Source organism: Rhineura floridana, chromosome 11 (genome assembly GCF_030035675.1).
Source record: "Rhineura floridana isolate rRhiFlo1 chromosome 11, rRhiFlo1.hap2, whole genome shotgun sequence".
In the NCBI taxonomy this organism is placed as follows: Eukaryota; Metazoa; Chordata; class Lepidosauria; order Squamata; family Rhineuridae; genus Rhineura; species Rhineura floridana.
Window position 1 is genome coordinate 14,841,996 of NC_084490.1, and position 25,812 is coordinate 14,867,807.

Here is a 25,812-nt window from a genome sequence, read left to right on the forward strand (position 1 = left end):
TACTGTATTGGAGAGTGCAATATTTGTTGGAAGTAGGGATGGGCAAGGATCCCACTAAACTTGAAGCTGACATTTGATCCCCAATAGTTCATAGGGTCACTATCTCTGGCAGACCAGTCTTGAATGCTGCAAGAACCTGCAGCTGTTCCCAAAACTGGCTTTTTAAAAATGCATTGAATATAAGGTTAAGTGAAACTGATGAGCCTGTCTTTCAGGCTGTCTTTGCTTTGGTGTTTGCTAACAGCCTGTGAAACTGACTTGATCTTTGCTTTCTCCCACCAGAGAATCACATATGGAGGCTAGCGGGGAGAAATGGGAGAGAGAGAGAGAGAGAGAATGGCAAACAAAAGAGAAGCTGGGGAAACATTGGGACTCAATCTCATTCCACTTTTAAGTGCTGATTCCTCAGAATTCTCTCCTCCCTTCTCTCTCCCTCACTTATTCCCTCTCTTTGTGTGTGTGTGTCAAAGGAGGTAGAGAGAGAGACTGACATCCAGAACCAGTGTTTTCAACAGTGCAATCCTACACATGCCTAATCAGAAGTAAGCCCATCTGAGTTCAGTCGGACTAAGTTCCATGCAAATGTGCATTGTTGCAGCTAGGTTAGACTCTCTCTTCCTTTCCCAAAGTTTCTTTTTTTGGGGGGAGAGGGTTTTTGGGTTCTCTCTGTGTGTTATTTTGCAGGGTGGGAGTGATGCTGCTTAGGCAAAGACAGAAAAGGTTTTGCTGAGGACATAGCCTCTCTCTCTCTCCCCCCCCCCCCCGTATAAGACCTCTCTCGAAGGAAGTGGTGATTGGGTGAGTGGACAGGCTGCTGCTTTCCTTCCTTTTGTTAGACACCATGATAAAACATTGTTATCATTTGGGAGAAACAAAATGAACTGGGAGCAGCACTAGATAGTGATAAACAAGTGATTATAGAAAGGAACTGTCTGTCAGTTTGATGGAATGCAGTTGAAATGAGAACAAGCAGTACATCCCCTACCTAGTTGGAAGATCAAATGTACAATGAGCTCAATCTCCTATCCAGCCGCACCTTTGTAGGAAGGTGTTTTTTTTAAAAAAAAAATGAGGAACAATCAGATATCGTTGTTAGGTTTTAAAAAGCCATTGTCATTGTTCTTAGTTCAGTTATGGCTCCTTTGACCCTGCACTGAGTGATAAAACACAGTTCTGTCTGTCGGATGATCCCAAATGAACGTTCTCAGTATGCTGGGATTGTTCAGCTGCTTCAGCGTTTTGGATGGACCTGGATTGGCCTTATTCTTTCAGATGACAACAGTGGAGAAATGTTGCTGAGGACTTTCCTTCCTTGCCTGCTCCAGAACAATATTTGTACTGATTTTAAGGAAATAATCCCAATACTGGAGTACTGAAGAATGACAGTGCAAATCCATATGATGTTGAACAGTATCTGTTATATTCTTTCTTCAGCCAAAATCAATGTGATCCTTGTTCATGGGAATTCAGGGTCTATGGAGGTCTTACTAATGGTTCTGTCAAGATCTGAGAAGGTTGAAATGAAACCATTAGAGAGAGTTTGGATTATAACAGCTCAGTGGGATTTTACATCTGTAAACCATAGCGATATATTCACACCAAAATCTTTCAATGGTACCTTGTCTTTTGCACTGCATACTAATAATGTGCCAAAATATGAAGAGTTCCTTGAGACTTTAAATCCTAATCAACTGATGCTTTACTTCATCCGCTATTTCTGGGTCAGTGTTTTTGGGTGCTGATTCCCAACATATAACATTTATGTACCAGATACAGGAAAATGCACTGGGGAAGAGAAGTTGAGGAGCCTCCCTGGAACTGTTTTTAAAATGGGAATGTCGGGTCAGAGCTACAGCATCTACAATGTTGTTTATGCTGTAGCACATGCTCTCCATGCCATGTTCTCATCAAGATCTAAGCAAAAGGTATTAGGATATGGATCCACATGGAACCATTCGAATATTTACCCATGGCAGGTAGGCTTCTCATGTACACCTCTATTGTGACATAGGGGCCCGCCTTCTTTCAACTGACTCGATTCAGGATCTTTATTTTAGTAGAGCAATCTAATGGGAGCCAGGTTAAAAATATTTATTTTAAAAAATATTTAAAAGATATTTATGCTACTTTCAAAGGATTTTTTGAAATCAAAACATCTGGAGACATCAGGTTAGGAGTGGCTTATACTCTTTGTGAGTTAAACATATCCAGCATCAACTACACATTCTGGACTTCAAGAAACTTGAAATCTCTCTCTCTTCCCCCATTTCTCTAGGCCTGGCCAATCCAAAGCTTTATCAAGCCATTGATTGGCTAAGCATCTGCTCAGAATGGAAACTCTTTTTGGGGAATAGCATGGAAGAGCCTAAATTAAATTTAGATCAACTTTTCAGATCAACTTCCGACCATCTCATCAGGTCACATGTGCCAAGCTTCATGTTTCTAGTGCAACAGAAACTATAAGCTATAGAATTTAGAGGCTTATAATGACAGAACCTTGTTTTTGGTATTCACTTTACTTACAGAAGCACTCCTATCCTTCTGTAATACCCAACACGCCCTGATTCCCAGCACTGAGAATTTAATTAACAGGCACTGGATATGAAGAAGCGAAGTAAGTTTTTTCTAAACTTTGCTGCAAGTTGAGGCTCTTAGAAAATGTAATGATATTCCTTGTAATTATCATAATCACTGTTCTCATGTAATTGTTGTGGGATCCCATGGCTATCAGAAAGACAGAAAAAACTAAAATGAGTGAGTGAAATAGTCATCTTCACCTATAAAGGCAAGTTTCAAAACATTTTTTTACATACATTTTTTTTTTTGGAATAGCTCTTTCTGAAATCAGTGAAACTACAAGTTTTGCTGAACCTCTGTGTGGTTTCCAGGGTGATGTTGAAGCTGTTCCTGTTCAATGTATCTGCCACAATGAATGTATCCAGCTGGGCACGAGATTTGCTGGTAGCCAGATGGACATCATTGCTGCTTCTCCTTTTGCTGCTGCAGCTGCCTCAGATTGTCAGCAGGAATGTGAACACTGGATTTGGTATACAGCCAAAGGTTCAAAATGACTTTGGCATTCCACAGAACATTGCCATTGGTGAATTTCTCTCCCTTCTAACCCATGATTTTAATGAGATCCCATATGATACATCTCCAGATCCGAAAATGAGTGTCTAGTAAGTAAATGGCTTTTTTAAAAATATGACAAAAGTCAATATACTCTTGAATTAAAATTCCTTTTGAATAGCTTAGTTTGAATATGCCTTATTATCCATTATTCAATATTCATTATTCTCTATATATACTGTATATTATTGTGCCTGGTAGAACAATGTGAAGAAGTAGGAGTCACAAGAGAACCAACCAATATTCTCATAGTAAGATGACTGCTATTCTCCATTGATTAAAGTGATTCTTATTGTGTTTGGATACATGAAAACCTTCATAAGATTCTTTCTCCAGATAGTGCTGAGACATATGTTTCCCAGTTTTTTCTTGATACTGAGCAGCATAACAGACAATTTGAAGCCCACCCTTCTTCCTGGATGAGATGAAGCCCTGACAAACTTATTTCTCTTGAAAATAAACATAGTTTTTGTTTGGTATTAAAAAATGAAATAGGCACAGTTTCATAGTCCTATTTCTTAGCTGAGGTATAAATGCAAGCAGCAGAATGAAAATAAACCAGCCCACCCTTCCCTCAGACACAAATAACAACAGAGACAATCTTCTTAGGTAAAAAGGGATAAAGAATGTTTACTCAAGACCTTTCATATGTTCAGGAAACATAGGCTCTAGCTTAGATAAAAAAGTAGAAGTCTTAGTCCATGGTAATGGTCATCTTGGAAGAGAAGCATGTGGATGCTTTTCTCTCCTCAAGTTAATGGAGAATATGCAAGAATCTACAATACAACCAGACAAAGGAGGAGGAAGCCAGGTAACCAACCCCACCCATTAGGAAATTACGTCATGGTATACAGGTACATAGGGATATTCCCCAAATATCCCTTAGAGGGAACATCTCCCTTTTTACAAGGGAACATGCAAGTTTGCTTATTGTAACAGTTTTATGTCCATCTGGCTAGTACCAAAGTCTGAGCCTTCCAAACATAAATTAAAACAACCTAGCCCCTGTATCACAGGGCTTTCCATAGATAAATTCCTACCAATCTTCTTGAAATTTAGGTTTAGTATTCATTATGTCCCATTTCAAAAAGTTCAGCCAGGAAGGAGAGACCCAGATGACAGAAAATGCCTTAATGTAAACAATAACAACAACAACACATATTGAGGATATGGCTAGAACATATTCTGCTTGCCATGTTGGTTGAAATATTTTCATTGTAGAGAAAATCATAGCCCAGTCACTGGTTTTCTATCTCACTTAGCATGAGGCATGAAGAAAGAGCTTAAAATGGATAAAACTGGTGAGAGAAAGTGGAGGAAAGTATTCACCCACTTATTTATTTATTTATTTATTTATTTATTTTATTTATATACTGCCCTAAGCCAAAAAGGCTCTCTGGGCGGTGTACATAAGAGATAAAACAAGCACAATATATAAATACAATAAGTATAACAAAATCAAAGATCAAAACAAACAATAACAAAGAACCAACAACGTCAAAATACAACAATAATGAAAATACTAATAAAATACACTATAAAATACAATTTAAAATACACTTTCAAATGCCTGGGAGTATAAAAACATTTTCACCTGGTGCCGAAAGGATAGCAGCGTCAGCGCCAGGCGTACCTCATCAGGGAGACTATTCCACAGTTTGGGGGCCACTACCAAAAAGGCCCTAGTTCTAGTCACAACCCTCCGGGCTTCTCGATGGGATGGCACCTGGAGGAGGGCCTTAGATGTTGAGCGCAGTGTACGGGTAGGTTCATATTGGGAGAGGTGTTCCACCAGGTATTGCGGTCCCATGCCGTGTAGGGCTTTATAGGTCAAAACCAGCACTTTGAATTTAGCCCGGAAACAAATAGGAAGCCAGTGCAGATGAGCCAGAACAGGTGTTATATGAGCAGACCTTCTGGCCCGCGTCAGTAATCTGGCTGCTGCATTCTGGACTATCTGTAGTTTCTGAACTATCTTCAAGGGCAGCCCAACGTAGAGCGCATTGCAGTAGTCCAGCCTAGAAGTTACCAGAGTGTGAACAACTGTGGCGAGGTCGTCACTGTCCAGATAGGGACGTAGCTGGGCTACCAGTCGAAGATGGTAGAAAGCATTCCGTGCCACCGAGGCCACCTGGGTCTCGAGAGACAAGGAAGGATCGAAAAGAACTCCCAAGCTACGAACCTGTTCCTTCAAGGGGAGTGTAACCCCATCAAGAACAGGATGAACATCCTCCATCTGGGCAGTGAAGGCACTCACCAACAGCGTCTCGGTCTTGTCAGGATTGAGCTTCAGTTTGTTAGCCCCCATCCAGTCCATTATCGCGGCCAGGCAACAGTTTAGCATGTTAACAGCCTCACCTGAAGAGGATGAAAAGGAGAAATAAAGTTGCGTGTCATCAGCGTACTGGTGACAATGCACTCCAAAACTCCTGATGACAGCACCCAGCGGCTTCATATAGTTAAAAAGCATGGGGGACAGTACCGATCCCTGTGGGACTCCACAATGGAGAGTCCAGGGTGTCGAGCAGTGTTCCCCAAGCACTACTTTCTGGTGACGACCCACCAAGTAGGAGCGGAGCCACTGCCAAGCAGTATCCCCAACTCCCAACTCCGTGAGTCTTCCCAGAAGGATACCATGGTCGATGGTATCAAAAGCAGCTGAGAGGTCAAGGAGAATCAACAGTCACACTCCCCCTGTCCCTCTCCCGACAGAGGTCATCATACAGGGCGACCAAGGCTGTTTCAGTGCCAAAACCGGGCCTAAAACTGGATTGAAATGGATCAAGATAATCAGTGTCATCCAAGAGCCCCTGGAGCTGGCCGGCAACCACCCGCTCCAGGATCTTGCCCAGGAACGGAACATTCGCCACAGGTCTATAGTTGTTCAAGTTGTATGGGTCCAAGGAGGGTTTCTTCAGGAGCAGTCTCACTACCGCCGCTTTTAGGCAGTCAGGGACCACTCCCTCTCTTAAAGAGGCATTTATTACCTCCTTGGCCCAGCCGGCGGTTCCGGTCCTGCCAGCTTTCACCAGCCAAGAGGGGCAAGGATCCAGTAAAGACGTTGTCGCCCGCACCAGTCCAAGGATCCTGTCAACATCCTCAAGCTGCACAGACTGAAACTCATCCAATAAATGAGGACAAGACCGTGATCTGGATACTTCATTAGGTCCAACTGCTATAATATTGGAGTCTAAGTCCCGGCGAATGCATGCGATCTTATCTTGGAAGTGCTCGGCGAACTCATCACAGTGGGCTACAGATGAATCTATAATATCCCGAGGGCCAGAAATTTATAAATTAAATAGGCAGACATATAGAGACATAGTAACACATCAAAGAAGATTGCATCAGTTTCAGATGCAGTTAAAAAAGAACAGTCTTCAAAATACACATAGCTTTTTGAAAGAGCTTTCAAAAGTGAAAGATGACAAAGGAGCATAATGAAGTGTCAACATTTTAAAAGTTAAGAGTTATAAAGATATTCTCTACTACATAATTTGTGTCTGGTATTATGAGTAGCTTCTAATAGCTAATAAGTCCATTGTTTTTCCATTGATATGCAACTGTCCTAAACCTACATTGAAATATCATTGCAGCCTTCTGCCAAATTACTACCACCAAGTGCTTGTTCTTACATTTGCAATGAATGAGATCAACAAGAACACCCACCTCTTACCCAATAGCACTCTGTCTTCCACCTTCGCTTTCAATGTTCAAAATGAAATAGGAAACTGTTTTGCCACTATGCGTGTTCTTTTCCAAAGGAAGACGAATTCCCTTAACTACATCTGTGACAAGACATTCAAGCTAATGGCCATCATTGGTGGGCTCACACCTCATAACTCCAAGCAGATGCCCCACATCTTAAATATCTACAAGATGGCACAGGTGTGTATGCATATATACATATAACCTGTCTCCCAGTAATCTTCTAACACTTTCCTTGCTTGCGGGCTTCCCCCAGGCACCTGGTTGGCCACTGTGAGAACAGGATGCTGGACTAGATGGGCCACTGGCCTGATCCAGCAGGCTCTTCTTATGTTCTTATGTTCTTATGTTCCCCAAAGGATTTGAGCAATTGGATTTTTAATTTTCACGAGGTACAAGATAGGCTTTACATAGTAACATCTCCTTTTTCGAGATGGTTCCCTTCCTTTAAACCAAATCATGTAATCGCTTCCTATTTTACCATTCTTACTAACCCGAAGATACGGAAAGTTTACACTGAAATCAGATTTCAAACTATGAAAACAGCTCTCTTGGAGGGCAGATACAATGGGGTGCCGAGAACTGAACGCTATTGCATTTGTGGAAACAAGGAGATTGAGGATCTTGGCCATTATATTCTAAAATGTTCTTTATATAATGTTCCCAGACAAAAATTCTTATCTCCCTTTATTAATCCTCGAGCTGACCTTCCTCCTGATATCATAATAGCCAACTTGTTGGCAGATAATTATAGTACAGTTACCATGGCGGTAGCCAACTTTGCTCTCGCGGCTAAACATATTAGAGCTCTTCATGGTAAGACCCATCATCAATGAACCTTACACTGTTCTACAGTTTAGGCTTGTTAATATAATTGTATATTATATTATATTGTCTATTTTTATTATTTTATTCTATTTTCTGGAAATTTGTTGTGCTATGGCCTATGGCTAAATGCAAATAAATTGTTGTTGTTGTTGTTGTAGTGAATCATGTCTTCTCATTATGTGTCCAAAGTATGATCATCTCAGTTTCACCTGCTGTTTTATGGAAATGTGGCTTTTTGAGTGATATACCACCATGTCACATTAATTCCATTCACACAATTGGATGTGGTGTGACATAACATCAAGTGTAATTGGACATGTCACCACTCCCTCACCAGTTTATTCCTGTTCCCCCATGATGCAGGGTGTGTCTGCATCAGAAACCTCTCCTGAAAGGGGAGCTTTGCATGGAATCCCCTCCTAAAATGATGGGGAAAATGTACCTTATGCAGATTCAAGAAGGGGTGTGTAACAAAATCCCCTGCTCAAAAGGAGGATTTCCCCCCATCACTTTAACAGAGGACACCATGAAGGTTTGCATGGAATCCCCTGCTAAAATGATGGAGGAAACCCCATTTTACCAGCCATATTGAAAGCACACCTTCCCACCCTCACCTTCAAGCATCCAAAAACCAGAGGTTCAGACAGTGATATGAGCTGATGGGTGGGTGGTGAGGTGTGGGGAAAATGCAAAAGCAAACGGTTCAGAAAAGAGGAACCAAAAATGATCAAGCGAGTGGAGCAACTCCCCTATAAGGAAAGGTTGTAGCATTTGGGGCTTTTCAGTTTAGAGAAAAGGTGAATAAGAGGCAACATGATAGAATTGTGTAAAATTATGCATGGCATGGAAAAAGTGGATAGAGAAAAGATTTTCTCCATTTCACATAACACTAGAATTCGTGGACATCCACTGAAGCTGAACTTTCAGGACAGAAAAACAGTGTATGGTTAAACTATGGAATTCACACCTACATGGTGCATAGTTAAAATATGGACTTTCACAAGAGGCAGTGATAGCCATCAGTCTGGATGGCTTTAAATAGGATTAGACAAATGCATGGAGGATAAGGTTATTAATGGATACATGCCATGATGGCTATGCTGTCCCTCCATAGTTGGAGAGAATATGATTCCAAATACCAGTTGCTGGAAACCACAGGAGGGGAGAGTGCTGCTGTGGTCAGATACTGTTTGCAGGTTTCCCATAGGGATCTGGTTGGCCATTGTGAGAACAGGATGCTGGACTAGATGGGCCCTTGGCCTGATCCAGCAGGCTCTTGGGCTGGAGGTTGCCCACTCCTGGTTTACAGTGAGTGCAGTATTGATTTGAGGATTAAATATACAATGAACTCAACCTTCAATCCTTCCAGACTTTTGAAGGAAGTAATTATAAGGGGGGGGGGACAATCAAAGATTGGTGTTAGGTCTAAAACAGATCATTATCATTGTTCTTAGCTCAGTTATGGCTCCTTTGACCTTGCACTGAGTGATAAAAAACAGTTCCCTTCTGTCTATCGGATGATCCCAAATGAAAGGCTTCAATATGCTGGAATTGTCCAGCTGCTTCAGCATTTTGGATGGACCTGGATTGGTCTTATAGTTTCGGATGATGACAATGGAGAAATGTTATTGAGGACTCTCATTTCTTGGCTGCTGCAGAGCAATATTTGTATTGCTTTTAAGGAAATTATTCCAACACTGAAGAAGACCTGGGATGAAGCATTGCACATGAATAAGAAATTGGAAAGAATAAGTTCAGTTCTCACATCAATAAAAGCCAACATGATTCTTGTTCATGGGAATTCACGGTCAATGGAGGGCTTACGAATGGTTCTGTCAATACATGAAAATGTTGAAATGAATCCAGCAGAGAGGGTTTGGGTCATAACAGCTCACTGGGATTTTGCATCTGTATTTCATAATACTGTGTTCACACCAAAATCCTTCAATGGCACTTTGTCTTTCATACTCCACACTAATGATGTGGCAGAATACAAAGAGTTCCTTGAGACTTTAAATCCAAATCAATCTCCGCTTTACTTCATTCATAATTTCTGGTCCAGTGCATTTATGTGCTCTTTCCCCAAATATTATCTTCATATGCCAGGAACAGGAAATTGTACTGGGGAAGAGAAGTTGAGGAGCCTCCCTACAACTGTGTTTGAAATGGGGATGTCTGGTCAGAGTTATAGTATCTACAATGCTGTTTATGCTGTTGCACATGCTCTCCATGCCATGCTGTCATCAAGATCTAAGCATAGGGCAATGGGAGATATAACCACACGGAAATATCTTGATGTTCACCCGTGGCAGGTAAGATTATCCTATCTGTCATTATTGTAATGTATGCACCTAAATGTTTCTCACTGTCTGGATTTATGGGACTTTTAAAAGTGGAGTACAGCAGGTTTTTGAAATTGGTTTAAAATAATAATATTTAGCATGTTTTTAATCACCCCAGTGGCTTAAAATTGGCTGTTTCTTAAAGAAATTTGAAATGTTCTACACCAGTAATCCCCAATCTGGTGTTTTCCACATGCTTTTGGCTAAAATTCTTATCAGTGGTATCAAAAACTGTTGAAAGATTGAGTAAGACTAATAGGGTCCTATCTTGATAAATGTCATGAAATGAGGCCTGAACCCAGATTGGTTGCACTCAAATAATCAGTGTCTTCCTGAACACCAGTCATTTTGGGCTGAAGGGCTGTAGCAAAAAACAACTCTTTAGATTTTTATTTCCATCTTTCCTTGTCTCTTTGATCTATTACCTGGTTCAGTTACCTGAATCCACATGCATATCAACCCAAGGAAGGTTTTCACATTTAGAATACAGTCTTTTGTTCTGGAGTGCAGGAGAAGGGAGAAGACCAACGAAAGGCGCATTTCTTGTGAATCAGAAACTATCATTCACAGATAGTATGGTAGAAGTAATCTTTTTCTTTTCTGGATACGGGAGAAGCTTAAGGTGCCTGGTAATGACATGCCAGGGGCAGGTGGAGAGCATCTCGTTCAGAAAACATGGGAGAAAATTATGAAAGGGGGCAATAAAGCATAACTCTCCTGAAAACAGTTGATGTTTAAAAGCTGATGCCCAGATTTTCTCCCACAGGCTTACTCAAATACAGCTAGGTTAGACACATGGAATGCTATCAGTATGAAACTGTCAGAATGGCCTCTCTCATGTGAATGAACAAGACAGAGGGTTCCTACATTCTTCCTGTTGCCCACTGGCTATTCAGAGTCATTATATGTCAGACATCATGCTTGCCTAAGCTTGCACAGTCTCTGACAGCAGTTCATCTGAACAAGCAGGCTAAGGTTGGAGTTCCCGCCCAATACATCCTTAGGACTTAGCAGACATCACAAAATAAATGGGAGTTCAACAGCACATTGTCTTCATAATATTTCTTAAAATATTTATTCTTTATGCATTCATTTCTTAGTTATACAAGTTATACATATACAGTAGCTGGTCTCAACCAGTACATCAGAATCATATAAGTCAGGATCAAAGTCCTGATGGGTTACAAATACATAAGTGCATACATAATGCTTACAGTGGCCTTAGCCAATATGTCTCTCATTTGTTATAGTTCAGGATTACATATCAGGCTTTACTTTGTTTTCAGCCAAGTCTCCAGGGAGACTAGACCCTGACTGGGCACAACCCTCTCCTTATATTGGAGTTCATCAAGGCTATGATATTGCTGAATAGTGGTATGTCCTGAGTTGCATCATTTACAATCCATCACTGATGGTAGATACTGATAAGATAATCTCAAGTAGCTGATAAAATAGTCAGTTATAGTCAGGTGTAGTCCATACCATATAAGGAGCTCATAGAAGCTGTTATCACCTTTATGTATACAAGCAAAAGTAAGTTGGCTGACTGCCCAGAAGTAGATGGAGAGAGAATGAAAAAGTTTCACAAGTTTAAACGTTCTGTGGCTTTCCTGCATATCATATGAGGGGGCCTGCATACCTGGATGCGTAATATTCTATATATTAGGATTGATAAATGCATTATAAAGACTCTTAGATGGAAAATTTACATACATTAGACATGGGGCCAGCCCATAAGAAGTAGTTGCTAGAATGGTGAAACAAAGAAATGAAAAGCCCCCCCCCAACACTGGCATTGCTGGAGTTTACCTTGATGGTGGGGGTGGGCAGGGCTAATGGATCCAATCCAGCATTTCTGCCACTGTTTTCATGCAGTCCAAACCTCTCTCTGTAACAAGCATGTTAACCCAAAAGTCATTGCCATCAGAATGGACTTCTTAGCACCATGGATTTGGGGATATACAGCCTTTCCTTTGACTTATATAGGGGAAGGCTTGGATAAAATAAGTTTTTAATCTCCAGCCTACAGTTCTGTGATTGGTGTACCCTGGGAAAATAATTCATTAAGATTAAAAGCTAGACCTATCCCACAAAATGAAAGAGAAATATATCCCCTTCTCCATCTGTTCCCCACTTGAGCTCTGGACATTTCCTCAGTTAGCTTGGTTTTGTTTCTTAGGGGAAAATGAAGGTCATACCTTGTGTGTGTTTTTTGGACAGCCAACCCTACAGAGTTACCTGACTGGGGCACCTTCCCCAGTTTAACCCGATTCACCTCATCATTTGGGATACACATAGAGCCAATGCACACCCATTCTATATCCTGTGTCTGAGGGAGCATGTTTCTGGATACCATTTGCTGGGAATCAGAAGAGGGGAGAGTTGCTGTTGCACTCAGGTTTTGCTTGTGGGCTTCTGATAGGCATCTGGTTGGCCACTGTGAGAACAGAATTCTGGACTAGATGGACTTTTGGCATAATACATCAGTGCTTTTTTCTTATGATCTCATGACAGACGTTTAGACACTGCAACATCATTCTAGATTTATATTAACTTTGATCTTAATATGAATTTTGAAGGGGAAAAACTGCTGTTTAATACCTATGTTTCAAATTTCTGAAGTTAGGAGTCCAATTAAAAATTCTAGTTTGTCACTGGAAATCATAACTATGTTGAATTTTGTCTTCCTAACATATCTGCAAGATGGTAAATATTTCATTCAAAATTACATCTATCATACATGAGTAAGAAACACCAATTGGAGTATTCTATTAGACTGGCAAAAATGGGTTGCATGTCAACAGGACAATATAGCAAATTCCAGGAAAATCACAGCCCTTTTCTAGCACTGGCCTCAGTTCGTGTTCTTTCTTTCTTCCATCTAGCTTCACTTCTTTCTGAAACACATCTACTTCAACAATAGTGCAGGTGAAGAGATATTTTTTGATAAAAATGGAGAGCTAGCAACTGGATATGATATCATCAACACAATCATGTTCCCCAATAAGTCCATCTGTAGAGTCCGTGTTGGAAGGATGGGCCAATGGGCTCCTGAAGAAAAGCAGTTCACCATCAATGAAAGTGCTATTGTATGGAATCAAAAGTTTAAACAGGTGGGGATGAATATAATTTCCAGAACTGTAAGTTCCTGGATGTTTAGACATTTCATATTTTCTATGAAAAGATTAAGAAAATGACATCCAGTCATTGTATGTTTCCTTATTTGTTTATACTTGTTTGTGGCATTTCTTTGTTTTCTTTGAAGTTACTGTTTATCCACTTACTGATGATTACTTCAAGCCCCATAGCTCCACTTGGGAGCTCTCATTGGAACCAATCTAGGTAGGGCTTGTATTTGGTGCCAAATTTGAAAGGCTTTGCATAAAAGCCCAATTTACTAAGGAACAAATGGGAGCCCTTTTTAAGGCTCTTGATTGTTCCTTTGCAGAAAATCTTTATTAGACACATCTGATGTCATTCATGGACATATAAGTGGGAGGTGTGGACACTGCTTGTGGAAAAGGGTATAGCAGGCTGAAGGAGGAGCATAATTAAGCTCCCGGCCAAAGGTTCCCTTCCAACATTCTGCTGCTTACATCGTTTCTTTCTGGGTGTTAATAGATTCTACCCCAATCCACATGCGTTGAGAGTTGCAACCCTGGACATAGCAAGATTGTGCGTGAGGGGGAACAGATTTGTTGTTATGATTGTCCTCAATGCTCCGAAGGAATGATTTCAAACCTGACAGGTACATAGAGATTGCACAGTTACATGGGAATGGTAGTCCAGATGTTTGTAAACTAAATTTTCTGAAAGGATTGTTTTACACATGCATATTCATCACTTACTGCCCACAGCATTGCACTGAGACTTTGATGTGTAGATGTTAGAAAGAGCTTTCATAGTACTTTCAAAATAATTATTTTCATGGAATCTGTTCACACATTTATATTAAACTGCAAGGTGTAGAGAATTTTCCCCTAATATAATTTCTAACACGTTTCATTTGTGAATTGCTTCTCTTAAAGCATGTCAAAGCAACTGGAAGAAAAAAACATATATAAAAACAATGTAAAATCCATTACGCATGGAGAAAAATGTTCACTTAAAAGGCCTGTCTTCAGTAGGTACTACAATGCCAGTATTACTTATAACTGAATGGAGTCTCAAAGGTGTTACCATGCAAAAGGCCTGATTCCTACGTCATATGGAATGGATCCTATGATGAGATTTTTTTCCAGAAAGTATGATTGATATGAAATCTTTAAGCTATGCTGGTCCTAAACAGTGCCCCTGGCAAACAATTTTTTAACTGTTACTGCTGTCAAAGCACTGATGGCAGAGCAACAAAAGCAAGGGAAGTTTCCATACCTGCAACAGGATGGCTTGTGAGGATGGGCATCCTCCTTTGGGTGTGGACCTCCCTTGTAATGGATAAAAACAGAGCAACCTGTGGCTCATGAGATAGGAGGATTTGCACCCTGAGATTACTTTCATTAAGAAAAGAACGGTTGATTTTTCTGGACCTCTCAGCAGTCTTTGATAAACAATCAGCCATGGTATCCTTCTGGATATGCTGTTCTGGTTGGTTGTGAGAGACAGTGCTTGGTATTTTTTCCTCCCCTGCTTGGATGACCATTTACTGCTGGACCCCTTGACAGTCTTGTTTTGGGGCTCCAACAGGTTCTGTTCTCTCTGCAATGTTGTTGTGCATCTTAATGAAATGGCTGAGAGTGGTCATTCAGAGATTTGGTGTGAAGTATTGCCAGCATGAGAATGATACCCAGATTTAGCTATTTTTCATCAGAAGTAGGTGAGGCTGCATGAGCCCTGAACCAGTTCTTGGGCATGGCATTGGAGACGTTCCTGGAGACGCCTGATCTGGCTACGGTGATACATGCCTTAGTTACATCCCGTTTAGATTAGTGCTCTATGTGGGGCTGCCTTTGAAGACTGTTCGGAAACTTCAATTAGTACAACTAGCGACAGCTAGGATACTAACTGGGGCTGGCTACAGGGATCATACAACTCCCTTGTTGCAAAAGCTCCACTGGCTGCCAGTTTGTTTCCGGGCACAATTCAAAATGCTGGTTTTGACCTATAAAGCCCTACACGGCTTAGGGCCAGGCTAGTTGTCAGACCGTATCTCCCTATATGAGCTTACTCGGGCCCTGAGATCTTCGGGAGAGGCCCTCCTCCCAGTCCCACCACCATCACAAGTGTGATTGGTGGGGATGCGAGATAGGGCCTTTTCAGCAGCTGCCCCTAGGGTTTGGAACTCCCTTCCGAGGGAGGCAAGAATGGCCCCCGCTTTACTGGCCTTTCATCGACAGGTGAAGACTTATTTATTCCAGCAGGCTTTTGGAGTAGAAGTTGTTTAAGACAGGACTTCTAGAGGTATCCCGTATTGTTTTACTGTTTGATTACATTATTTTTAAATCAGTTTTAGGTATTTTTAGGTGATGTTTAATTGTTTTAATGCTGTAATGAGTTTAATTCTATTTTAAATGTAGATTTTTATATGTCCAAATTATATGTACCCATTTTTAGTTGTAAGCTGCCCTGAGTTCCAGTTTTAGAAAAAGGGCAGGGTATAAATAATAATAATAATAATAATAATAATAATAAATAATGATGATGATGATGATAACAACAACAACAACAACAACAACAATAATAGGACTGGATTAAGGCAAACAAATTGAGAATGAATCCAGACGTGATGGAGATACTGTGGATTGATCGTTCATCTACCCAAGGCTGTGATGCACAGCCAATTCTAGGTGGGGTTGCATTCCCCTAAAATGATCTTTTGCAGTTGGGAAGTGCTTATTAACAAAACATTGTCATTAGAGTCTCAAGTGAGCTGTGTGCTTCAAAATGCTTTTTACTAGATTTGGCTGATAAGCCAGCTGAGTTCATTCCTACTTGAAAATGGCTTGGCTATAATTACCCAAACTCTGGTAACCTTGCAGCACTGCACGTGCATTTAAAATTATACAGAAACTGCAGAAATGCAGCTGTAAATCACATCAAGATGCCTCAAAGGAAGCAATTCATAACTAAAATGAATAATGATGACAGGGGTGCAAGCTTATTATATTGGACAGGAGATTTGACCAATTTAAACCTGTGCTTTGTTCACTTACAAGCCCAATTCAAAGTGTATGTGTGGGGGAACTCATGGGCATGAGGCCAGCCTATGTGGAAGACCACCTCTTCCCATATGTACCTCTGTGATACTTAAGATCTTGTTCAGTGACCCTGCTCTGCTGAATGAATGGAGGTGGGCATCCACCAGAGAGAGGGCCTATGCAGTAGTAGCCCCCGGGTTATGTATTAGCCTTCTATTAGCCTTCCCAGGCAGGCTCCCCTGGTGCCATCACTGTGGCCTTTTTGGTATTGGTTGAACACCTTTCCATTCACTTTTAAATCTTTTAATAATTATATCAGTTCTTAATCTTAAAGGATTCTCTTTTCAACTTCTTATTTTTATGAATATATTAAAGGAGTTTTCAAGACCAACGTGTTGATGCTCCTAGATATGAAAAACAAATTAACCAAATTATCCCATGTCATTGTCATCTCTTTATCTTACCACAAAGTTCCACATTATGATTATCATAACAATTCTTCCCAAGTGAAAGAAGGAGATGGAATTCTTCTTCCCCAAGAAAGTTATGCTTTCAGCTGTATTTCATTCCAAGGAATGGTTGATGCCATATATGCTAAGAGGGTAAATGTATTTTTTTAATTATTGAGATTATAATTTTTAGATGCAGTCAACTGCAACAAGTGCCCTGAAGATCAGCATCCAAATAAGAACCAGAATCACTGCATCCCCAAACTTATTGTCTATCTATCATATGGCGATCCCTTAGGAATGATTTTGGTTTCATTTGCTCTTTTGCTTTCTCTGATCACCCTGGTGGTAATGTGGATCTTCATTCAACATCAGAATACTCCTATTGTCAAGGCCAACAACTGGAACATCACATGCACCCTCCTCACTTCCCTCTTGCTTTGTTTTCTTTGCTCCTTCTTATTCACTGGACGGCCTGGAAAGGTGACCTGCCTTCTCCGTCAAGCAGTGTTTGGCATCATCTTCTCCCTTGCTGTTTCTTGTGTGTTGGCTAAAACTATCACTGTGGTTCTGGCCTTCATGGCCACCAAGCCAGGAAACAGGATAAGGAAATGGGTAGGGAAGACATTGACAGTGTCAGTCATCATCCTCTGTACTCTTATTCAAACTGGCATCTGTGTAGTATGGCTGGCAACATCGCCACCCTTCCCAGAGTTTGACATGCACTCCCAGACTGACCAGATTGTTATGCAATGCAATGAGGGATCAGCCCTGATGTTTTATACTGTCCTGGGGTACATGGGGCTTCTGGCCATTATCAGCTTCATTGTGGCCTTTTTTGCCAGGAAGCTGCCTGATACTTTTAATGAAGCAAAACTGATCACCTTCAGCATGTTGATGTTTTGCAGTGTTTGGTTATCCTTTGTCCCAACCTACCTGAGCACCAAAGGGAAATACATGGTGGCTGTGGAGATCTTCTCCATCTTGGCCTCTAGTGCTGGATTGCTGGGTTGCATCTTCCTCCCTAAATTCTACATTATTATACTGAGGCCTGAGCTAAACACCAGGGATCAGCTCATAAGGAAAAAAAATTTGGCATTTAAGTGACTTCCTCCTTGTAAATTATTTCCTCTTTTATTCCCACTGTTGCCTAGTCTATTTCAAGGATTTAAATGAGGTCTTGGGAACTTTCAGTCTGCAGGCCAAACTTGGCTCACCTGACATCCAAATTGTCCCACCAGGCCATTTTCCCCAAACCACTCCTACTCACCCCACACCTGGTGTCAATGTGACATCAGACCTGGTGGGAATACTTTCACAGTTTCAAAGGAACAATTGGGAGCTCAAAATGAGCTGTTTATACTCTTGTCTGGGAAACATCACTTAATATGCTTCATGTCTGTTAGCCAAAAGCTTAGTGTCTGTTAGCCAAAGCCATCACTGTGCCTTGTGTCTTTTTCAAGGTTCACCAACACCAGAAGAAAGGATGATCAAATGACTGTGACAGAAGCTGATAGCATTGCTTATCACACAATATTTTTTTTTATTTCAAACTGGCACCTATGTTGCGTGGCTGTCAACCTGTCCTCACCACTCCTTGTATTTAATATGCACTCAAGAGATGAGTCAGGTCATAGTGAAATGAAGTTTGGGTCAGAAATTATGTTTTACAGTGTCCTGAGCTTCATGGGGCATGTGACCAACTTCAGCCTCACTAGCTTTTTCTGTGTTAGAAAGATGCCAGATTTAATGGAACTGTGTCAATTCCTACAACTTGTTGATATTCAGCAGCATTTGGGTGTTATTTGTCCAAGCTCCTTGAGCATCTTGCGTAAATGCATGGTGATGTCTGAGATATTCTGCATCGGGCAGAGCAATCCAACTCAGGGGTGCTGGCAGAGGAGGAGCCAGCAGAAAGCTCTGCAGCATCCCTTTGCCATTTGGGAGCCACTGGGGTGGCAGAACATCAACTCAGCCTGGAGCTGTGTGCATGAACAGAAAAAAAAGCCAGCTCTCATCAATATCCCTATCAGCGAATATGTCCTCCTCATTGACTTCCATTATAATTACTTCCCTAGACCTTTTGCTTGGCTTAACTTTGGCCCAGATTGGTACCCACAGAAGCTCTCTGAACTGGAGTTAGATGTTGCATAAGTCCCCTCCCCCCCCGGTTCTAGACTGCCAATGTCTGATTTTTAAAAAAAGACTGGAAATATGGAACTGATTCCATAAGCATCCCTAAACGTAATTTCCTTCAGCAGTGGTGGCTGCTGCCCATTGGGATGGGTGAGCTGGAAGACACAGAGGCTAACAGTAGGTGGAGCCAGAGCCAATGACAGGTGGAACTAACTCATTCTAGGTTTGTCTCTGTCCTCCTCCCTGCTGAGTTCTACAAGGGGCAAAGTTGAGACTAAGGAGGATGCAGCTGACAGGCAGTCCCACCCCCTGGATGTAAGTAAGAAAGCAGGCAGGTGGGGGCTGGCTGAAAGCAGAATTAGGATGCTGGGGCAGCACCCTATTCATCCTAATGGACCAACTTCCACTGTCCTTCATTATATATTGTTAGTAGCTTAAAATACAGATGAAAACAAAATGAAGGTGAAAAATGATCTTTGTTTTCTTTCAGTTCCTTCTGAAGCAGGGACCCTATATCCAATCTGATACCCAGTAGTTGTAATAATAGAATGTCTGCAAAGTTTTTAATGGAACAGAACCAAGTTGTATGTAGAGTAGTCCTTGCCTCTTCCATTAAAAACAGTGGAAAGACAAAAAAACAAGATAAAAAGATAAGGAGAGCAATTTAAACCAGGACAATCAGTTAAAATCTAAGGCAATGAAAATAAAGGTAAAATTAATAATTGTCTCTGCCCATATAACCACAGTTCATTGTGTCCTCCCTTTAACATGGAACTGAAAACACATGGGATGTATCCCCATATCCAGAGCTTGGAAAAGTTACTTTTTTCAACTACAACTACCATGAGCCCCAGCCAGCATGGCCACTGGATTGGACTGATGGGAGTTGTAGTTCAAAAAAGTAACTTTTCCAAGTTCTGCCCACATCAACAACATAAAACATGCAACTGTAAGGGGGAGGAGCTAAGGACACCTGTTCAAGATGGCCCCACCCCCAACCAGCTCTGGCATGACAACCTGCTCATCTGCCCTGTTGGATAGTTACCCTCTTCAGGGCTATGTGTGAATTGTGTTTGTTGGGTTCTTTAGCTAGCCACAAGTCAGGGGTGGCATCAGTTGATTGCACTAGTTGGCTGCTTTCATTTATTTGTTATAACCATCCAGTTGTGTGGCCACATCTGTAGGGATGGTGGAGAAATTCATTTGGTTTTCATATTAATGTGGACCTATTTTATTCAAGCATTCCAAATCAATTCCAAACCAAAATACACCCATTCTTCATAATGTACCCTTCTTTGAATTTTATGATGCATTTCTGCTTCAAACTTTTTTGTTTAGGCAAGCCTATCTAGACACATAGATGCTGATAGGTATAAATCTTTTTAGTAGCGGTTTTAATTGCTTCAAATATGTATTTAATTATTTGTTTAACTGTTTTATTGATAATTTTAATGTTTTGTAAAGTGCTTAAAGGTTTTTACATTCAAACAATATATATATTAAATAATAAATTTCTCAAAAATGCATATAAAATGTGTATTATTTTTTACTTATATTTACTAATAGGCAAAAAACCTTGTGGTTTAAGAACATATCTATAGTCCACGGATATTTTTATCAAACGTTAAAAAGGTGGGAAATTGGGCAGCTATAGTGAATGCACCAAAAGGCTACCTTCATCATCATATGACACTGACGAATAAAAAGGCTTTGAAATTAATAAAAATAAATTTGACACAGATTTCTAGGATGAATAAGGAGACCAATAAAATTTTCTAGATTAGATTCTCTGTAGAAACAATGGTAACACAGGAATGAAGCAAAGTACAAAGAACATCATCAGCCATAAAAAAATGTAATTCTCCATCTTTGGAGATGGCAGGTATTGCCACCACTCACCATATGCTCAGAGACACATGTTACCAAATTCTTCCAAGCTACACAGGAAATGGATTGGACTGTGAAACACCAACCCAAATTGTGTTTGCATTTTGACAAATTTGTAGGGCAGTACAATATCTCAGAGAGGAGGTCAGGTCTCCTGGTCTCCTGGTGTATTCACTATAGCTACCCAGTTTCCTTGTTTTTTAAAGATTGCTAGAAATATCTGTGGCTATAGATACATTCTTAAACCACAAGGGTTTTTGCCTATTAGTGAATTTCCCTGCTTTTTAGTACGGGAGGTAAGAAATTGGATCCTGTCCAAGTTTGCTGAGAATGGATTGATCATTTGCATGCTTATTGAGTTCAATGGGATCTACTCCCCTGCTATCATGCTTAGGACAGGTGAAACTGACCACAGGGGATGGGGAGGAGAGGAGGGGGAGGGGAGCAGGCTAGAGGAGGAGGGTATGTTTGATCATTTGCATGTTTACTGAGTTCAGTGGGATTTATTCCCATGCATTCATGGTTAGGATAGGTAAAACTGACCATGTGAAGCCTGGAGTGGGCAGGGAAGAAGGGAGGAGAGGAAAAAGGGAGGAGAAACAGAAAGGAGAGGGGAAGGAGGGGAAAGGCAGATTTGATCATTTGCATGCTTATCGAGTTCAATGGGATTTACTCCTGTGCAATCATGACTAGGATAGGTAAAACTGACCGTGGGACAGCAGGAAGGGGAGGGGAGAATATAGGAAAGGAAGAAGGGGGCAAGGGGAGCAGAAGGAGTGGGATGGGGAAGGAGGGGATGGGGAAGGAGGGGATTGGGAGGGGGAGGGAAGGGGCAAAAAGGAGGGGATGGGAGGGAGGAGGATGGGAGGGCCGGTTTGATCATTTGCATACTTATTGAGTTGAATGGGACTTACTCCCATGCAATCATGCTTGAAAATTAAATGGACTGTCTTCAAGTCGATTCCGACTTATGGGGACCCTGTGAATAGGGTTTTCATGGTAAGCGGTATTCAGAGGTGGTTTACCGTTGCCTTCCTCTGAGGCTGAGAGGCAGTGACTGGTCCAAGGTCACCCAGTGAACTTCATGGCTGTGTGGGGATTTGAACCCTGGTCTCCCAGGTTGTAGTCCTAGAATAGGTAGAATTGACCATGGGAGAGAAGGAGGGGAAGGGCAGAGGAGGGGGAGGAGGAGGGGGAAGGAGGGGATTAGAAGGGGATTGGGAAGGGAAGGGAGAGGTGAAAGAAGAGAGAGGGAAGAGGGAAAAGGGAGGGGATAGGAGGGAGTAGGAGGGAGGGCAGGTTTGATCATTTGCATGCTTTTTGAGTTCAGTGGAATTTACTGCTGTGCAATCATGCTTAGGATAGGTGAAACTGATCTGGGAAGAGGCGGGGGAGGAGGACACATCCACACCACACTGTTATTTCAATTTAGGCAGTCATGGCTTCTCCCAAAAAATCCTGGGAAGTGTAGTTAGTGAAGGGTGCTGAGAGTTGCTAGGAGATGCCCTGTTCCACTCACAGAGCTTCAATCAGAGCGGATGACTGCTAAACCACTCTGCCACTGGAGCTCTGTCAGGGGAAAAGGAGTCTCCTCTCAGTCCCCTTCATAAACTACACTTCCCAGGATTCTCAGAGGGAAGCCATGACTGTCTCACATGAAATCAAAGTCTAGTGTGGGTGTGGCCCCCTGATTAGGCAAGCCCAGCAGCTGGGAATCTGGCTTTTAGAACACTGACAGATGGTTCTTACTGAGCATGCCTGACATTATCATTGAGTTCAAGCCAAAATTTCTTAAATTAATTAAAAATCAGCAAGGCAGTTTTTTTAAAAAAACTTTTAAACTACAGAAGATGAAGGTCAGAGTATGGGGCAAGGTCAGTTATAGGTTTGCAGGTACTCTGTGAACATGGCTGATTTTCAATTAATTTCAACAGATTATGAGAACTGTGACAGAAAAATGTCCAAAAGGGGTCTGGTTTTTCTCTCTCTTTTTACACTTTGAACTTCTGATTGGCTCTGACTGTTCTATGTATCACCATGAAAATACAGAGGGTTGTTAAACAAGCATTTCTGAGTTCAGGACTATAGGTTTTGTAAGGTTTTGTTTTGAAATGAGCTTATGGGAAGGATCAGAATAGCATGTTTTTTTGCCACAACAACAAAGAAGACTCGAGACACAGATATGGTATAATGTTATATTTATTAAAATATAACAAATATTAAGTCAAAATCCAATTCAATTGTATTAATCCAATTTAACTCCTTCGGGCAGGTGAGGTGCAGACTAACTAGTAGGCAATACTCCCTCAATCTTAAAATAGGTCAGTCACCTTGGGCTGTAACTCTCCCACCACGGATGTGGGAAAAGTCATCCCTCCTTGCTATTGGAGTCAGGTATGTGGTTCCAACTTCCACATCCTGGCTCCACCATACAGGCATTCACCATGATGCGCAAGCTGGTCCCACTGGGACACTCCCCAGATCCGCACCAGACATTAAACACTGATGGTTCCCTAGGGAGTGCCCTTTACCAAAATGCCTCAGCCTCCTTACTTTTTTCCCAAATACCTCACCTGCCCGAATTCCACGCCAGCCCAAGCAGAACAACCCAAACCACTCCCAGAAAGCCAATCAAATCAAACCAAGCAGTATGGAGTAGGCAAAACCAAAGGGATTCTGAAATCAGGATCCCCCCCAAAAAAATTCCTACTCAGCCCCATTAGCGACTAGCAAGGCCCATATTGACAAGGGAGGGAGGGCGGGTGCAGCAAGGCAAAAAAGGCAGGTCTTCCAGGGAGGAGCGGTCTTATATACCGACTGATCCCTGTCTCCTAATTGACCCTAAAGATACCACCTGACCTCCTTTGCTTTCCTCGGGAACCTTCCCGAGCCTTCTATTCAATATGGGTGGCAGCAAACAGGCCCCCTTAAAGCGGGAACGCCATTTTTCAATTTAACATTGCAGAATGCGAATAATCCATGCTGACTATAGTATACAGCCACTCTTGTGGCTGTATAATCTATCATTCAAGATGCCAGAATCTTTTAATATAGTATGCTATTGACCAGTTGCAAAATATCAAAAGAACATAGGATATCACTATTATGATCCTGATTATTTTACCCCTCCCAAGTCCAGTTATATTATATATACCAAAGGGGGCAAAAGTAAAGTGCTATTCAATTTGAAATTTTAGTTCCTGAAGACACATAGATGGGAATCTGAGCAGTCCGACTCTGGGCTCTTTTCCCCTCCTTATTCTTACCCAAGGATGTCAGGCAACACCCATTCAGAGAGTGACATTCAGTACCCAATATACACCACAAATCAACACTGACCCACTGAAAATGCTAAACATGTTTTCTAACTCTGCTGATAATCAAGTATCTTGGAAAGGGCAATTTTTGCGCCCTTAATTATCATAATCACTATCATGAAGTATTTGTAGTCCAAGGCAACAGGAAGCCACAACACACAGATGAACCATCTCCCAAAGCCTGTAAAAGAAAAAAGGTGGCTAAACATCATATATTTTCAGTTTATGGGATTTCGGCCCTATTGTGAATCTTGATCATTTTGGTACTGCTGCTACTACCAGGTCTTAAAGCTGTTTTGTCTACTTCTCATAATGAATGTGCCAAGCTATGGTTGGGGTCAAGATCTGCTAGTAGTCAGATGGAGGTTTTTGCTGTTGCTCTTTCTGCTGCTGCAGCTGCCTCAGATTGTCAGCAACAATGGAAACTACAGATCCGGTGCGCGGCTAAAGGTTGAAAAGAACCCTCATGGCTTCAAAGAAAATCATATTATCATTGGGGCATTTGTCTCTGTTTTTATTATTTTAGGGAAAGAGTTTTCCTTTAACAGAGTTCCAGATGGGTCAGTCCTTGGCTAGTAAGTAGACCTTTTCTTATATGGCAGGAGTATGTTGGACTGAGTAATCATTCTGATTTAATATGCTCATGAAAATATGGAGACAGTCTTCATTCCTCAGCAGTGCAATCAGCTGGTTTTCCATTGCATTCTTCCTTTTCATCTGAGTGAAACACCAAGATGGGCCCTAATAATGAAGTATACCGGCTAAAGCCCTGATAATATTATCTCTCATGACAAGAAGGCATAGTTCTCAATTGAGCTGAGCCAAAACTTCTCACAAGATTTTTTTTTCTGACAAAGCGTTTTGAGATTTTAATTTTCTCACTCCTGGAAACTTTTCTTCCTCTTGAAAAAGAAGGAAACTTTGCAACATTTTCTCTGAAATTATGCAGGGTCTTTTTGTACTGGTTGCCATTCACCCCCTCCCCCAAATGCCCCAGAATGATGCTGGATCTGAGGCATTTTGAGATTGCCAAATGTTGGCCCAAACCAGTGCTGCTGTTTTCATTTGCAGCAGTGAAGTTCTGGTGGTGGTGGGAGAAAATACGTACAGAAAAAAAGAAAGAAGCCGTGCTCAATGAACTTCTAGTTGTGAACCCCAATTCCCCCCCAAATGTTGGAGAAGACCCATAGCTCAGCATTAGAACATCTGTCTCAGATGCAGCAGTCCCCAGGTTCAATTTCTGGCATCTCCAGTTTGGTTCGGGAATGTCCCCTGTGTGAAACCCTGGTTAGCGGCTGCCACTCAGTGTGGACAATATTGAGATAGGTGGACCAATAGTTTGACTTGGTATAAGGCAGATTCCCATGTGTCTAGAATTTCTTCTTCCAGTGGAGAAACTCAGTGAAAGGGAGGGGGGATTTGGAGACACTGTGTGTGTGTGTGTGTGTGTGTGTGTGTGTGTGTGTGTGTGTGTGTGTGTTAAATTATGTATTGTAAAGCTCAGCCTGTCAACTGACATCAAGGTAGGGTGCGTTCATTTTCAGCCAACACAACTCATGAATCAGAGCCACCAAGGGCTCAGAAGAGCTTCCGAGAACACATTTAGGCAAAGAAGCAATTTGATATAATTAATTTTTGAAGGGGGAAATATAATTCTATCGACTGTATATTAATTCAGGAGATATGTTTGCACCCTTGAGAAAACACTGAAACCACACAACAATTTCATTGCAGTATACTGCCTAAATCCTACCATCAAATCCTTGTTGTTCAGTTTGCCATTGATGAAATCCGAAAGAATGTTAACTTCTTAACAAACTACACAATATTAGAACATTACATGCACAATTCTTACAATGAAATGGGAACCTGTTCTGCAACA

General features: G+C 41.4%; 1 protein-coding gene across 1 annotated transcript; it reads left to right on the forward strand.

The window, feature by feature from the left end:
* The first annotated feature begins 1,835 nt into the window (after positions 1-1,835).
* On the forward strand, positions 1,836-17,697 carry LOC133367465 (vomeronasal type-2 receptor 26-like). The gene is made up of 7 exons (XM_061591568.1): positions 1,836-1,925; positions 2,889-3,046; positions 6,894-7,017; positions 9,120-9,977; positions 12,893-13,120; positions 13,629-13,755; positions 16,784-17,697. Exons 1-7 carry the CDS (start codon positions 1,836-1,838, stop codon positions 17,695-17,697), a joined length of 2,499 nt encoding a protein of 832 aa, XP_061447552.1.
* Positions 17,698-25,812: the final 8,115 nt, after the last annotated feature.